The following is an 18,305-nucleotide window of genomic DNA, read 5'->3' as shown; positions in this document are numbered from 1 at the left end:
GATGCTACACCTAAGAGCTCTTATAAATAACCTAGAAGTTTTGTGTAACAAAATTCACTTAGGTTATTTGGCATCATGCTAGTCTTTTTTCTACTTAAAATATCTGTGAAACCAATGTTTGATTAATTTCCTCTAGAATGCATGCATCAAAGGAATGGAAATAAATGGATTAGAAATTAAGGCAATACAAACTTTTAAAAGTATATTGGAGCTAATAAAAGTTGAGAGAGTCTTTATAATATTACTGGCATTGTAAATTAATACAGTTTTCTTTAGAGAAAGTGACTGAAATTTATTAAGAGCCTAACAATAAATGTTTCACCAAAAAACACATGAAAAGATATTCAACATCATTAGCCATCAGGGTAAGACAAGTCCAACTGACGATGAAACACCACTTTTTACCCACTAGGATGGTATAATCAAAAAGGCAGGTAAGTACTAGTGAGGCTATGGAGAAATTGGAACCCTCATACATGGCTGGTGAGAATGTGGACTAGCTGCTTTGTAAAACAGTCTAGTAGTTTCTCAGAAGGTTGAACAATTACTTGAGACTCAGAAGTTCTACTCTTAGGCATATACCCAAGAGAAACGGAAACATATGCACATACAAAAACTTGTAGGTATATATTTATAGCAATATTACTCATAACAGTAGAGAAATGGAAACATATGTTCATCAACTGATAAATAAAATGTGGTACAAAAAAAATCAATAAAATGTGTTACGTCCACATAGTGGGATATTATACAGTAACCAAAAAATACTGATATGAACTACATTATAGATGAATCTTGAAAATATGTTACGTGAAAAAAGTTATTCACAAAGGATTACATATTATATGATTCTATTTATAGGTACTTTCCAAAACAGGCAAACCATAAAGACAGAAAGTAAAACAGTAGTTATCTAGGTGAAATGGGAAATGATTGTTAATTTTTACTGAGTTTCTTTAAGAATGATGAAGTTTTCTATTTTTTATTTTTTATTTTTGAAGAATGATGAAAAGTTTTAAAATTGAGTATGATGATAGTTATATATCGCTGCAAATATAAGAAAAACCACTGAATTGTAGATTAGAGGATTACATATATCTCATAAAACTGTCTTAAAAATTAATCTTCAATTTTCAGAAAGTAATCTTAAGCATTAGTTTGAACTATATGAAATTGTATATAAAATTCCACTTTAATAATTGAACATAATAACTATCCTAAGATGTGGCACAAAATTTATGTACAAACATATTCATTAATTGTAATTTTACAGTACCATGATTTTGGAAACAGTTCTTTGCCATCTTGCACTTTTAGAAGCAGTTTGACTATCTGAAATCCCGCCGGCTGTTAGGAGCCATGGTTTATAGCTCCTTACATCAGAATGGACCTCGCTCTCCCCAGTCTCTAAACTTCTCCTCCCAGACTTGCCAGGGTCTTCTGTCTAGGGCTGTCATATTTGGACCCTGGCGATGTCAGGCTACTATCGCCCACTCTCCCAGCTTCCACGGTCCAAACAATGGAAAGTTGATGCTGTGACTGCAATTTCAAGCTCATAAGATGTAACACAGAGACACCTGAAGTGAACACCTCAATAAAACAACACAGAGGATCATAAGTGCGATCCCAGCCCGGACAGCCTAGTGACTTTGCAAGTCCTCATCCTGAAAGAAAAGAAAAGGGAAGGTATGCAAGCAAGCTAGATGGAATGCAGATCAGTGTGTAAATTCTGGGTTCAATAATCAGTACCACAAGAAATAAACATACAAACAAACCTTCTTACTTTAAGTTTAGTGCATAAGGCCACCTAGCATGAAGTGCACTTTATGAAAATACCTAGAGTAAGGAAAAGAAAGAGATTCAGTTTAGTTGATCACAATTTACCACAGAATTTTAGAACAAATCTTTCTGTCTTGTGAAAGAACCTATTTGACTGTGGGTTCTCTTGATATCGCCTAGACCTAAGGAAGCACACTCACATGAATAAAAGCTACAGAAAAAAAAAACTATTGAATTATTGACACTATACAAATTACAAACTTAATCAGTACTGGATATTTTGCTGCATACTTATGAATTTACTTTGTTACTTGTGTGTTTTACGAGTAATTGCTGTCTATTCATCAGTTTAACCTCAGCACTTGCCAGTGTGCTATGTGAGACTTAGTTTTACTAAGCAGAAACTCATTAGCAGTGAGTGAATGGTTCTTTCACACAATGGAATACTATGTAGCCACTGAAGTTGTCGTAGAGATCCATGATCACAAAAACTCTGCATTAGCACTGTAATAGTTATAGCCCAGAAACTCTGAGTTTATTTATTTCCTGTTCCTGAAAACTACAAAGACCCTTACTAGAAGCTTCCGAGTATATGGAAAGAGATTCTTAAAAGACAGATGATGCACTTCATAGCTCTCAGAAATATACAAAGAAAAGTTAAGGAATCAAGAAATTACAAACACTACTATACTACCATCAGAGGACAACAGAATATTTTTGAAGGGACTCTGTAAATCTACATCAGAGCCAAACACATGAAATTTTAAAATATAATATGTTGAATTATTGATTGATTAAATTCCTGAATATTCGATTACTATATATTTTTTTCAACTACTACTTAGATAAAATCCTCCTGAATCATTTGGGGACATTTAAAAATGTTAAACTGAAGTTAAGCATGGTGGTGCACACCAGGAATCACAGCACTATGGATGCTGAAGCAGGAGGATTGCCACAAGTTCCAGGCCAGCCTGAGCTACATAATGAGTACAAGGCCACCCTTAACTACACAGTGAAATCCTGTTTTGAAAAAAACCCAAGAACATTAAACTGTAAAATATTATGAATCACTATTAAGGACTAACAATGGTCACCTTTAGAATAGCCTTACTGAGGTAAGAGAGGGTAGAATTTGACTCACACCTTGAAAGAACAGTGAAGAACAGAATCATTGGCAATTAGATAAGAATATAAGCAAAGGTACAGACTGGAAAGGCCAAGAAAATCAAGGCAGAAGAGCCCAGCTTCAGCTAATGTTAGCCCCAAAGCTGGGGTACTGGAGGCAGACTTGCCTTCTTGGTCCAAGTCAGACTCTGCCTGAGGATGAGGTAGAGAATCAAGTCCACCCTCAAAATCCCTTAAGTTCACCCTGAACGTTGGCAGGTATTTTGTTGGTTAACAGTTTTCTCACAAATCTTGGTTATTTCTGAAACTCTCAACAAGATACAGTCCAGTGAATGCATGTAACACAAGCAAATTTATCTCTGAAGCTCTTGTAGTTCCTCAAGGACTATATGAACCCCAAGTAATAGCCATTAGAAGGCAAATAATGTCATAACTAGATTGTTCTTCGAATATAGATAAAATGTTGCAATTAATGAGTTATGAGATTCTATCAAATTTTGTTTGTACCAGAAACTTACTGAGCAGATATAACTTGAAATCATGAGTCAACTGCCAGGACTTTTAAAACCTTTTTTGCTGAATAATATCAATTATAATTTTATGACAACAGGTTTCAAAATTCAATGATAAAAGAACATGAAAGGTATTTCTTAGTTAGCTCACCTTTCTTTCAGCACTTAGTATCTCAAGACAATGGAGCGTTAACAGAAAACACATAAACTTGCCTGGCAGAGTTGTTGTTCTACATCCATGTACATAAGACTTGTTAAAAATAAGTGTTTGAAATGGACTTATAGAAAGTATCTTTTGTGGAAACTATTCATAGAATAACAGAAGAAACCTGCCCATCTTTGCCCCATTAAGTTGATTTCATTAAATTGACTAGTTGTTTGGGCACTGGCTATCATGGTAGAACCTACAGCTTGCAGCATGTCTAAAGGTATTCAAATGAAAAATAACCTTACACTAGTTAAATCCCATGCAAATAACATATGCGTGAACTACATTCAGTCCCCAGGCCACCAGTTTGTCAACCCTATAAGCGTAATGCATTCAACATGTCCCTTTCTAATTACAGTGAACTTTAGTACCTTTTGCACATTCAGTGTCTCACGCAGAGGCTGTTTAGCCTCAGAAACTGTTTATTAATGTAAAACCAAGAGCTTATGAGCCCCTCCCCACTGTCTGGCTATGAGGCTCAGGTCTGCTGCTCTCTGCGGGGATTCATTAGCATCATCCCTGTTCCATCCTCCACACATTTGGCAGGGCAGCATCACCAGTAACAAGTTCCTGGAATGCAGCCAGGCCCCCAGCAGCCAAGCTCAGTTGGCTTTGTCTCAGCTCTACAGGGAGTCTGAACATGTCAGCATGAAGGAAAGCAGTGGGGTAGCTGAACACTCGCTTATGAGCTGAAAAGTAGTGACCACAGGCTAAAGGATTCCATGGAGATTGGCCCAAAATATCAGACCACAACTGCTATATCACCAGCTGTTAGAAAGCAATGGCAATAGACATCTCATGCTTTTTTAACGTGGCAAAAAGAAATGGCACCTTTGGGACTAAAGTATAGGCAACCTGAGAGGGCAGATAAGAGCCCTGCCCACTTTCACGTCCCAGCTTTCATGCTGGCCTGCCCATACATCTTAATAGGTCACAAATGTTTGGTGCTATTCAGGTCTCATTATTTTATTCAGCGAAGTAATACCTTCTTTTACTCACTGAAGAATAATAATATGATAAGTTATCTGGACACAAGAGCTCTACTCAGAGCACCTAAAACAACTACCTTATACGTACCACTGAAAAAGCGAAGCATTTGCTTGAAACCCATGAAGTGAACCAGAAAATTCCAATAATCTCTTCTGCATGGCCTGCCTTTATGCGTACTCCAGTGTGAGTTGCCAAGCAAGTAATTTTTCAGTATGGAACTTAAATTATGGTATCTGTATTTCACACAAAAATCTCACCACTGCTCATAACATTTTTGCTAATTATCCCAGAACTTTAAAGGGTATTTTGATTTTAAAGTCATAAAAGTAAAAATTTCAGGAAGAAGCGGGATGGTCATCTATCTGTCAGGTAAAGATCCCTGTGCCAGATGAGAGCAGGAGTAATGGAGAATGAATTGGAGATCTTTCCGGTCTCTTTCAACATCGATTATATGATACCACACAGCTACTGAACCACAGATATAGAGCTTTCAAAAAACAAATATGATCTTATGCACAATTGTGCTAAATACATGAATAGCCCTAAATGAATGTAACACATGTAACTTTTATCTCAGGAAAATAATTTACTGATTTGCATACTGCTAAATATTTAAAAATTATACCATATATAATTTTTAGTCTCTAGAAGTCAAAATTTAAGATACAAGGACATGAAAATTATTTTAGGCTAGATGTGCAATAAACTCACCATTACCCACATGAATGATGACATGGCAGTTAAATAGGGCTCAAGTGATTTCCCCTGGACTTAAACACATGGCACGATTTCTGAGGCTTGTTTATTCATAAGCACTACACTAAGCACTTTATAAACATCTGTTATCTTTTCACTCCTAACAACATCTGTGATGAAGGTTACAGGGCTCAAAGTCATTCAGCAATTTGCTCAAGGTCATGCAGGTAAACACTAGCCATGCAAAGTACCACCTGCCTCGGGGACTTTCGGACTCCGGAGCCTTTCACAGTGCACATCAAGGCTTCTCTGCTTTCTCGTTCCCTTAATTGTAGACAGTACCAAAACTACATCTGTGGCTGGAGATTATACCCTTGATACGAGAGGGGGTCTCTGAAGCCTGCCTAGAAGACTATGGAAAATTAACTGGGGTTTTCAAGTGAATAAAAAAGCATTGACAAGGCCGGAGAAAATAGGTATATGCGTGCTGTTGGAGTTGTAAATGGGTTCAGTATTTCCAAAAGCTATCTGCTAATGGGAATGAGAGCTATAAAATTTGTCTTGCCCTTTGACTCAGTAATTTCAATCTTTGGAATATACCCCAAGGAAATAACAAAAAGAAAAAGGTAATTCGTTCAAGATGTTCATTCAGGGGCCATGTGTAGTAGTGAAAAACTGGAAACAACCAAAATTCCCAGTAATAGAACAATGACAAAGCAAACTAGGCTAGTAGCAAAATAAGAAGAAAACTTTATAATCCTCCAAATGAGAAATATAGAATACACTCATACGTGAACATAAGTTACGTGGTAACTTTATGTTTGAAACTAGAATACAAGTTAGTATAAACTCGTGCAACCAAGTAACACAGTATACGCACTAATAATAACGTGAAAAGTGTGAATTTATAAGACGTATATCTTCCTTTTCAGTGTTGAAACCCCAATGCCAGAACAGTAGTTGACATAGAGATTGTTTTTAGTGTGACTTTTAAATGAAAGCAAACTACAAAGATTGTATATTCGGATCTTGCCACAACAAGGAAGTCAGACACCATCACTTGCATTTGACAAACTCAAAATAGAGGGAGAAAGTTTTATGGTGAAAAAGGGAGACGAGTTTAGGTGTGCACTGGTTAGAGGTTGTTGGTACGGTGAAGCACCACACCAGCTAACGAGAATAGGATGTTTTGGGTAATTTTGGTCGAGAAAAACTACTTGGCTTTCTCTCACTGGCCCTGAGCTGGAAGCCTGCAGTGGTGAAGGGAGGGATGGGGCAAAATAAAGAAAGCTGGCAGCCACTGCCTGGGTCCTGACTGTTCTGGGCTGGTGGCTGCCAAGACTGCGATTGAAGTTTTGGCCTGGATGCTAAAGAAAGTGTAGGTCTCACTTTTATCGTCGCGTATGTCCACTGGCCGTTTATATATCCAATCCCTCGCTATTCGGTTATATATTTATTACAAAAGGGCGTAACTCAGGAACAGCCAGGTGGAAGAGAGATGAGCAGGGAGAGAAGGGTGCAGAGCTTCTGTTCTCTCTCTGATCCTCTCCGGGTACCAGCAACACAGAAGTTCCTCTGCATAACAGTTTATGGGCTTGAGTTATACAAAGGCAATTGTTTTCCCACGGAGACCGGCCTGTGTCTCACGCGTATCACTGAGCTGTCAGCAAAGGTTGATCTTTTATAAGGACTAACCAGGGGCTGGCTGATCTTCTGAGTTCTTTTGCTGTGTTCTCTCATATAATCTCCTCCCTCTTCTGAGAGGACGAGACTGGGGCATACAGGAGCAAAGGAATTTGCCTAAGTTGACACAGACCATGCAGAGATGGGATATCGACCCAGACAGACTCACTGTGTGCTACTATGCCATGTAGTCTTCTCGTATTTGGGAGAAGTGGCTAACTTTTATTCTTTCCCATTAAGCATTTCTGTATTTTATTTTCTATTTTTCCCCCTTCACCATTCCTAATTGACAACATATAGAATGCTTGCAGAGCATTCGGAGCAAAGAAACACTCAAATAGGGTTGAATTGATGAAATAAATTGCCTGGGAAAAAGTGACAAATATAAAAGACAATTTACAATCTCCTAGGGAAATGTTAAATGTAAAGTTTATGTTTTATACTTGCCTAATAGCTTATATTTTACAGTGTTTTTATGCATGACCTCATTTAACTCTCATGACATAGAGTGGTAGATAATATAGCTGACAGATGAGGAAACTGAGGCAAAGTGGGTCTCCACACGCAGCTACCCATCACTGGTCAGCTCAGTAGTTTTCAATAGAGCTAAACCTTGGTGCTGCACAAAGCCCTACACAAACTTTCCTTTTCAGTCACTCAGACCTTGTGGAGACCCATCGTGTAAGTGTAAATCCACTGAGAGGAAACAACCCAAGCAAGAATGGAATCAAACAGAAGAGCTACATACGTAATGGGTTCCCTTAATAAAAGAAGCAGAGCAAAGGCAGCACTGCCGTCTAGGTATAAACTAAACTCTTTGGGGCATATTATGGTTATGTATCCATTATGTTCAGAAAGACCAACACAAATCCAATTTTTTCTGTCTAATTCATTACTAGAAGCACATTATCTCAGGATTGTGTTATATGTTACACAAACAAAATAAATTTTGCTTCATCTGTACATTTCATGGAAATATTACTATCATGAATGAGGTGGGTTACATTTTTACACATTGCTAAATGATATCTCTTTCTTAGCGGGTTCTTCCTGATGGAGGCCTATACTTCAGAGATCAGATCAAACACTACCACTTTCAAAAAAACCCTTCAGAGTTTCCAAATAAGAGTAGCTCTCCCTTTTCTGAGCACTTACAGCTATGTCTTAGAACATCCCTTTGCTCCCACCTTATGTAGTTTCTTTATGGCATAAACATTATGGATTTACTTTTACTCCTCCAATGACCCCAAGCCCAGTGCACCATACTTTGCAGTAGTTTGTTGAATCTCTAAATAACCTGAGTCTAGTCATCCTCTATGAGTTTGTAAATGTTTACTAGGATTTGGGCTATTCCAATTCTACCTTAGAAATGACCTTAATCAAGAGCTGTCTTCATTTACAAAACTTCTTTCCCTATAATCATGTTTTATGTTGACCTTTTGTACCAGAACATTTGCATTAATTTAAAGCATTAGTAATTAATACTGGTAAAAGATCAAATGCAGGTTAAATGATAAAGTGTTTTTTAATCAAATAGGAATATGGCAGTCATCAATTTTAAGCAAATTAATTTGAGACTTGCTGTTAGTATAAATTTTATAAATATCCAGCTAGATTCTATTCTATGCCATATAAAGGTCTGAGCTTCAAAGCTAGAACTTCAGTTATTTGAAGAGTCTTTTAATACAAGCTGGAAATAAACTACTATTGAAAGCACTTAAAATTTCAGAGCAAAAAATATATCACTTCTACTGAGTCCTGCTCTTCAGGGAGGGAAAATATTCTTTTTAATAGCAATTTACAATAACAATGACATAATGTTCATTTTATTAAAGTTTTCTTATAAGAACTAAGAAAACAATTCCTCTTTCAGTTATAAAAATACAAGAGAAAATGCTGCGGTTCTGAAACACCGAGATCTTCCTGTATTCCCTGCCTTCCCCTGGGCCATGTGTGGTAGGGCTGTGACCCTCCACTAAAAAGCTTACTTACTAGGAAGATAAAGAGCAGGAAATAACAAGAATACTACTGAGGCTTGTAATGAAAAGCAAGCTAAAAAAGATGAAGCAATTATTTTCAATTATGCCGCATTCTATGAAATATAAAAAATCTCCCATTACATTCTGTATAACATGAGAAGAGCTCTCTGATCCGTGAATGGGCTAATCGAACAGCTATTCACATAATTCCGGCCTTTCCAGGGAGAGCAGCAATCAATGATCAGAAAGGAAAGTACAAGTCATGCAAAGCACGAAATCTTACTTTCTCATCATCTTCAGTAAATGGAGCACCTTCAGGAATCTTATTTATCGCTTGTGCCACACCAATAATCTCACCATCACTACTTCGGATAGGCATACACAGTAGTGATTTTGTCTTGTATCCTGTTAGCTTGTCAATTTCATCATTGAATCTTCGATCCTAAAAATAAGACAAAGAAAGCATTAATTACAGTTCATTGTTGTCAGGGAAGAGAAAGAAGTGGAATTTTGCATTTGATTTTTTGTCACTGGAAACTTTCCCCCCTAGATTTTCAATACTAGCAATAGATTTGACTTCATGATTAATTCACCAATTGTTAGCCCTGATAAATGAATAAAGAGATGCCAAACTCAGCTGCAACATATCAAAATTGAGGAAGGGACAAGTATCCCATGGGAACCCCACACTATGCCATTTATTAAAATATATTTTTTCATAAAGACAACTGGATATGAAATAGCATACCAGAAAATACATAAAGAATATGTGAAACACTATGAAAAATATTCAGAAAAGAACTATTTTATTTTATTTTATTTTATTTTATTTTATTTTTTGGTACCAGGTTTGCCAGGCAGGTGCAGAGAACCATTTTATTTCTAAGTAAAATTATCCTGTGAAAAATGAGTCCACCAGGGTAATATTTCAAAATGCTCCCAAAAAGGGGAAGTTGAGGAAGAGATAAAAGGTTTCTCTATAGAATGCCTGCTTAAAAAGTAGAATGAATGACAAAATTATATAATATCTATTTTTCAACTACCAATACTATAATGATTATAAGAAAGGATCATCAATGAACACTAATACCTTTGGGTAAATGTTGTTAAGCACAATATTCACATAGTGTTCAAGTACAACCTGAAGATTCCTTATTAATAGCAATGGTAACAAGTACCTTATAATGAAGAGATAAGGCAGACACCACACTAAACAAATAATAAACTTAGTATGACCATTAATGAAGACAAGGATAACATCAATGTCTCCTGGTGCCATGGGAAAGACACAACCTCCCCGAGAACATGGGTAACATGTAACACAACCCTAATTATTCAGGAAAAGAAAAGTAAGAAACATGCAGATCATTGTTCATTCTATCTGACCCAGACTCTTCAAAAATGACAAAATTGTAAGGAATAAAATAAATAAGTAAATAAAAATAGAGCTATGGGAGCTGAATTGGATTTTTTAAAAACCTTAAGAGCTCTGGAATCCAAATATTCCACAAAGAAAATTTTTAATATTTTACAAAAAATATTTTCAAGAAACAATTGGAGAAAGTTGAACATAAACTCAATGTTGAGTCATTATCATTGTCTTAATATGAACTTTCTTAGGTTCAACAGTTCTGCTGTCATGTTGGAGGATACAGGAGGGGAGAGAAGAGAGGAAGGCAAAATACTGGTCCTAAAACTGCTCCAAGGAAGATTATAAATGGGATCTGAACTGTATACCTAAAATGTACCAATAAACTCAATGAGGAAAAATAATAAATAAATAAATAAATAAATAAATAAATAAATAAATAAATGGGATCTGACTTGCTGTTTCAAGCCAGGGACTGAAGTGTAGCTTCTCTGTCAGCCTTCTCTAGGGGATTCCACAGCCATCTGTTAAAAGAGGCTTAGAACACAAAAGCCAAAGCAACACTCTGTGGAACTAAGAATTTTGTCTGAGGTCCTAAAAAAGTTGCCTGTGGACACAGTGACCATCTCAAGACCAACTGCCCACATGCTGGGGCTCTGACTAGGTATGTGACATTTTCAATGTCACAAGGACAAGCGTCCTTAAATGCCATGATAGACCTGGGTCTGGCCTGGGGACCTATACAGACTACCCTAAACCCTCAGTCAGGAGGGAAGAACCCAAAAGGAGAGAAAAACTGAAGCCCAAACAAACCTAAATCTCCAGATCAAAATGGGTAGGCAACCAGTGTTTCAGAAAAATGCAATATATTAATTTTTTTAATTCAGCAAAGAACCATTATGTGTCAGGCTATAGACTAGGAGACACACCAAGAAACAAAAGAGTCATCCCTGCCTCATGGAACTTCCATGTGTTACGGTAAATGACACTAAAGAAAATAGCAAGGTGAGTGAGAGAGGGAAAATGATGGAAAGAACTTTTCTGAAAGTGCATACGAAGTCCTAAAGCAGAAAATACTTAGTTCCAAAGACTCCAGGCCAACGTAATAGCCTGTGGAGCCAAAGGGAGAATGAAAGAGGGAGGCAGGGACCTAATGCTGCCAAGTCCTATGGGCCTGGAAAAAATGTATATTTATTCATAAATGCATGAAAAACCATGAAGAAATTTGAAGAATAGTGGCATGATTAGAAGTCTCTGAAATCATCGTACTACTTTGTTTGTGCTTCCCCAAAACAGAATATAAGATCTCTGCCAGCAGAAACCTGTCTCTCTTTTTTACTGCTTCATCTTGGCATATTATAGGTGCTCAATAATTTTTAATAATGTATTTTTAAGATTGTACTGCCATTATGCAAAATACAGATAAGTGTTTAAGGCCCTGAGACCCCACCTTTCACTCCTTGGTGTGTATATAGACACACTTCTTTACATGTACAGAAGAGAGATACATGAATGTTCACTGTGATATTAATTATAAAAATAAAACTTAGAAAATCACTTGAATGTGGATCAATAAAAAAATAAATTATGACTTTTTGATTTGCTATCATACTTCACAACTTATTAATTTTACAATGAATAAACAAGAGTAGCATGCAACAGTATGAATATTAAAAACAAGCTGCAGTCTAGTACTAATTACAAAATACTACTGTTAGTGAGCTTTTGGTCCCTGGGACATAATACCTGGAACAACTTAAAGAAGAAATGCTTAATTTGCCTCACATTTTAAGCAGATTTATGCATGACTGGCTCCAAGCCAAAAAATATCATACTGAAGGGTGTGGTACAGCAAAACTGGTTAGTTTATGGTGGCCAGGATGCAAGAGCAGGAGAACAGCTTTGAGGGGTTGGGGGCAACCAGACTTAAAATTCAGGGCCATGCTCCCCCGAACCACCCAGACAAACCTGGAAGTGTGGTCTACCAATTCCCAGGGCAGATTCCAAAGCCAATGAATTTGAAACTCTTCCCTAGCTGCCTAACTAATATGGACTCATATCATAAATATTTAGAAAAATACTAAATATTATTCATGGTTTCAAATGTGGGGAAAATTATAAAAATACACATAAGAAATAAATATGAAGTGTATACTAGTAGTTGCTTGTGGAGAGGAAAGGAGGAAATGGCATCAGAGAGAGGTATAGAAAAGGCTTCAACTCTTAACAATAAAGTTTTACTCTTTACAAAAGCGATGCGGGAATGAGATGGTGGTTTTCTGGGGTGCCCAAAGAGGCTGACTTCTGCTGACATGGAACCCACTGCCAGTCCTGCCCACAAGCCTTGGACACACCGTTCCTGACTATATCCATGGAGAGCCTGGCAGAAAGTAGTCAGGGAAAGGCTTTGAAACCCTTGGCTTTAACTTTGCTGGGGTTTATTTTTTAAATGTGGGCAACTGCAAGGCCACTGCCATGCTGTGGAAGCTAAGACCTTTTTGACTTAATAGTTTAAGAATTGACTGTAATACTTTGCTCTGGTCTGTCATGCCATTCAACTGGACCACTGTTGAGACAAACGTTGTTGCCTAATCACATAATTATTTTCATAATTTAATCTTTCAGAGAAGGCTTGAGAGCAGTTATTTACAAGAAATTTCACACTGAATTCCACATTCTGGTGAGTTAATAGGATTGTTTCCCAGCTTCTCAAAAAACTCAAAGTGCAACTAAACACTAGATATGAGTTTTGCCTTTTAATTAACAATCTCTTAGAGAGGATTCAACTTTATGACTATGATGCATGACCAAACATCTTCTATACTTGTCCTGGTGATGGAGGACAAAGGGAAAGGCTGTTAATCCTTAAGTAAAGACTGCAAAAAATTAGACAGAATTTAATTTTGAAAACGCCTCCTTTATCCAGCTGATACCAGTTATGGATAGTTCTGGGGAAACTTTAAAATCACAAAATGTTCATATGTTACTCATATTACTAAGTTCTAAATCCTAAAAAGAAGAGCTTGAAAAACTTGAATATAGCGAAGTTACATTTAGGGAAATGGTTCCCCTTGTAGATGTATCAAAATATCACACATTCTAAAATGAGACATAATCCTCAATATGTTTATGTTACTCATCCTAAAATAATCTATCTAAAAATAGAAAATTTTAAAAATTATCATTTTCCACTGAGAGAATCTCTAAAATGAAGATGCATTCTATAAAGTTTTGTTCCAGCAGTAGGGATCAAACCCAGGAGTACTCTACCACTGAGCTACATATCTGGCCCTTTTATTTTTTTATTTGAGACAGAGACTTTCTAAATTGCCTAGGCTCATCTCAAACTTGCAAGCCTCTTGCCTCAGCTTTCCAAGCAGCTGAAATTACAGAACTGTGCTGCTGTGCCTGACTAAAAAATTTTTTCTAAAAAAAATAAATTCTGTATAATAAATATATTTGATTCATTTACAGGAAAGTATGTGAAGTACAAATAACTCAATATTAAAATTTCATAAGCATTGATAATCTCTTATTTAAATGTTTCAAATATTTTATTTAAAAATTAAGGCCATTCTTAAAAATGAAATACTTTGTGGTGGATGATTCAGGGTTGGAATATGAGCTTCCAGGTAGGAAATTTCAGTAGTGAATGCAAGGTGCAGAGATGGTCTGGGTTAAGAAAAAGACAACAGAGTTAAAAAGAAATAGACATATGTCAGAAGTTGAGCCTACTTTACTTCCTGATAGATTAGTTAAGGAGGGGAAACTAGAGAAGAAAAAGGAGGCTTAGGTTTTAATTTGAGAACTGTGTGTCAAGCCCAGTCTGGGCAACTTAGCCATTTTGCAAGATTCTCTTTTAAAACCTGAAAAAAAAAATGGAAGGACTGAGGACATAGCTCAGCGTGAAGGTCTTGGGTTCAATACATCAGTACCTAGAAGAAGGAGGAGGAGAGAGAGGAGAGTGGGGAAAGATAGAGAAAGAAACTGCGTGGATGCAAAGGCCATTTAATTTACTGGGATGGGGAAGAGTGAGATGAGGATTTAAGTCTATATATGAAGAGAGTAAAGAAGGTTGATAAATCAATTTATTAAGTAAAATGAGGTGTATTCCTTGCCATAACTCAGTGGTTCTCTACCCTGACTGTATGTGAGAAAATTACCAAAATGACCAATGCCTGAATTCCCATCAATTCTAAATTGAGTCAATCAATACTAAATATTGGAAATTTTTAAATACTCCTAATGATTTTCAAATGAGAACCACCGTTAAATGATACAGTTTATTCCTAGTGGGGTCAATAAAAATCAGTGAAAGGGAAGGACTTAAAATGAAGAACCAGGAGAGTCCTGGTGGCTAACATATCAAGGAACTGGATGGTGATCAACAGTACTTGAAAAGTCACCTGAGATGGGTATGGCATGTCTTCTTTGACATATGTGATCATCTACATCTCTGGAGAAGGATCTTTCCTGCACCAAAATTCAATTCCGAGTAGAACAACCACAAAGGCTATTGGGTGCTCATTACCAAAGCATCCAAAGTCATAAGAACAACAGACACGGGGATAGTTTGGCAAGACCAGGAGTCATAAAACAGCTATAATCCTCCCCATGATCCAAACAACTTTCTAGACATCCCTGGTAAACACATAACTTTGGAAGAAAAAAATTAAAGCATTCCAATATGTGAGCTAAGTATCAATCTTCCAATTAATGATCTGGTAAGTTTTATTCCATGAAGTCTTAGTTGTTTTTTGGGTTTTTTAAAAAATGTATCTTAAGACATGCTTGTCTGTGTCTTCACTCACTACACTAGTTATTCTAAAACTATTCTATAATTCTCACAAATTAACTTGAACGCTGATAAAATCAAGTTAATTTTATCTAGTGGAAGGTCAGAACAGCTGATGCAAGTGCATAATTTCCCCATATATGTCGATCTATATGTTAATATTCCACCTTAAATTGGAGAAAGCTGAGCCCCAAATTGATCCATAAAAAATAATTTCAGGATATGAAAAAGGTGACCTTAGAAACATATGACTCTGACATTATAGAGGGAAGGAAAGTCTAATCACAAGATATTAAAAACAGATTTCACCAGCCAAGTAATGAAAAGTGAGTGTAATAGGAACAGGAAAACAGGGCACCAAGGCACACAGCAGGGGCCCAACTAATGGAAGGTCAGGGAAAATCACCCAAAGAAAGTGAATTGCTCAAGCTGGTACCCAAAAAACCAGTAGAGTTATCTAGAAGGAGAAAAAAGGTAGGGAGAAGTGAAGAGAGTGTCCCAGAAAAAGACAAGGGTATATTCAAAGCTCAGAGAAAATAAAACGCTGATCGGATTTGAAAAACGGAAAGAAGCTGAAGACAGCATCCTGGGAAGAGTAAGAGATGGGGAAAGAAAATCAGCTGGAAGCTGACGAAGAGATGTCAGTGACCAGGGTTAGAATTAAAATTTTATCTTAAAGGAAGGGCTGTGAGGTCACTAAAGGATTTTAAGAATGTGGGTGAAAATGGTACATGTAAATTTTTACTTATTTATTTTGGTACTGGGGAATTGAACTCGGGACCTTGGGCTTGTGAGGCAGGCGATGGAACGTCTCAGCTAAATTGCCAGCCCATGAATCTTTGTTTTAGAAAGTCTGCTTCGGTTATGTGTGAAGAATGAATTGGAAGCAAAAGACCCAAGTGAAATACAAGTTATCTGTGGACTGGAACAGTAGTTGTAGCAGAACTAAAAGACAAGAAACTGAGTTGAAAGATATTTAGAAGGTACAATCGCTAGGACTTTCTAACTACTGTGAAGAAAGACTGCAAAAGACTGAGTGGTCAAAAACTATTCCACGTCACTGGTGTGGGACTCTGGGTGGGGGGTGCAGTGAGTCACTGAGCTAGGAGTCCATCTGAGGTGAGGAGCATGAGGATCCGGGGTATTTTGAGGGTTAGTTCACAATAGGCCTTTCACTTGGTGTTAATGCCAAAAAACAAAAAACAAAAAAACAAAAAAACAAAAAACAAAAAACAACTGTATATGTGTGTCAGTTTCTTTCTTTCTTTTCTTTTTCTCTTCTTTCTTTTCTCCCTTCCTTCCTTTCCTTTTCTTTTGCTCTTTACTCTTTCTCTTTTTTTCCTTCCTTCCTCTCTTTCTTGATGAGAACTATGACCTGTGACTTTTAAACTGAGCATCTTCAGAGGTTTTCCACATGCCACAAGCAAAGCATCACAGAAAGCCAGATATAGAGGAAACAGGACCAATAAAGAGGGCAGAATAATTGGGCTTTTCTTGTTGTTGTTTCTAAAAATAGAAATGTAAATGGAAAAATAGCAAATGCCTCTGGGTCTATGATGAAATACCATGAGGAGAATGGTGCTCAATTTTTATTCATCTCCCTTAGGACAAGAGAATAAGAAATGCTCTATAACAGGAGAGATTTCTAATACACTAAGGTAAGTGCTTCTTTATTAAGGTCATTAAAATCCAGAATGAGTTCCTTACAGTCGTGGTAGACTCTTCCTGCTTTGAGTATTTTTGTGTCATAATATTTTCCCTTCAGATATATCAACTACAGCTACCTACTCTTGAGACATCAATCATCTCGGTGCATTTTGTGCAGACCCATCTTTTGTATGTGGCACTCAGCTCTGAATTTTAACATTTAAAAAGATAGGGGCTTGGGATTTAGCTCAGTGGTTCTCCTGCCTGCCTTGAAAGTACAAGGACCCAAGTTTGATCTCTGGTGCCAAAAAAGCAAAAACAAAAAAAACAATAGAAGGCCAAAAACATTTTGTACTTTTTAGTAAAGAACTGAGCTGTGCCCTGTTCCTACAGGGCAGTAACTAGATAAATTTCTGACCAAGAATCTTGCAGCCTTGTCAACAAGTTCCAAAAGTGAATGTGATGTCACAGTTCATGAGGAGAAATGGTTCCCTGCCTTCAAGAGCTTTCATGGTATTGAGAAAAGAAATCAATATTCATTATGCTCGAGAATTCCTGTCACCCCTGCCCCAAAGAAAGATATTTCAAGAAAATGTACAGGAGCTGGGTGCACCGGTGATCTGCTATAAATAAACTCAGCACTCTGGGAGGCTGAGGCAAGAGGATCACAAGTTTGACCCTGGTCTGGGCAACTTAGTGATTTAATGAGATCCTGTCTCAAAGTTAAAAAAAAAAAATGAAGAAGGGAGGGCATGGCTAAGGACATAGTTCAGTGTGACAGTCCTACATTCAAACACCAGGATGAAAAGGAAAAAAGGCTTAAAGCAAAACTGAAATCCATCCCCTCTTTCCAGTTTCTCAGAGAAACCACTGCAGGTTCCTGACAGCAGGAGCCGAGTCTCAGGCTCACGGCTCACATGGGTTACCTAAGATCCCTTTTATCACCAAGTATTTAAGGATTGGATCTCCATCACCAGCACTCTATGGTAACATTTTCCTACATCAGAACTGGCCAGGAACTAGTCTTTGCTCATTAGCACATGTGTGTGATACATAATAATCACATGCGCGTTGAGGAATTGGTTCATATACATAATGCACCTTCATCATTTTTGCTTCCCGATCTTCTCTCCACCCTGCTCTCTCTGTCAATCTCCAAACTCCCTCCCCATCTCCACAAATAAGACCTAGTCTTCACCACTATTTGAAAACCCTCACGGTGACTTTTTAAATACTTTACGTTGGGTCTTTCATAGCTAAGATGCTCATATTTTTCAAGTCTAAGAACATCCACAGGATAGTACCTATGAGGGACAATGTAACAACGAAAGCCCTATTCATTCCCTGCTGCTTTCAAGTGAATTTGTATCTAAATTATCGTTCCACCAATTATGGAGGAAAAGCTGACAAAATATACACATACGCATCCAGTATTTCTGCAGTCTACAGACACTGTTAGGTGTGCCCAGCAAGGCGGCGTTCCTTGGCATCACTTATTAACGTTGGACTCATCCGTGGA

The 18,305-nt window shown here is 37.2% G+C and overlaps 1 protein-coding gene across 3 annotated transcripts in view; it reads right to left on the bottom strand.

The window, feature by feature from the left end:
• Positions 1-18,266, bottom strand: part of LOC104850230 (dual 3',5'-cyclic-AMP and -GMP phosphodiesterase 11A) — a 355,951-nt gene extending 337,685 nt beyond the window's left edge. For 2 of the 3 annotated variants that reach the window (XM_010607064.3, XM_010607068.3), the window contains exon 1: positions 9,259-9,409. In XM_010607064.3, coding sequence (XP_010605366.1) covers positions 9,259-9,354 — 96 coding nt within the window. In that variant the 5' untranslated portion in view covers positions 9,355-9,409. Of the gene's footprint in view, positions 1-9,258; positions 9,418-18,209 lie in introns of those variants that run through there. The other variant, XM_010607069.3, reaches the window with a different exon arrangement.
• Between the last annotated feature and the right edge of the window lie 39 nt (positions 18,267-18,305).

This window comes from Fukomys damarensis, unplaced genomic scaffold (assembly GCF_012274545.1).
Source record: "Fukomys damarensis isolate Sample0158 unplaced genomic scaffold, DMR_v1.0_HiC HiC_scaffold_26, whole genome shotgun sequence".
Lineage (NCBI taxonomy): Eukaryota > Metazoa > Chordata > Mammalia > Rodentia > Bathyergidae > Fukomys > Fukomys damarensis.
Note: the sequence above shows the minus strand (reverse complement) of the source record. Positions and strands in the feature narration are given on the sequence as shown.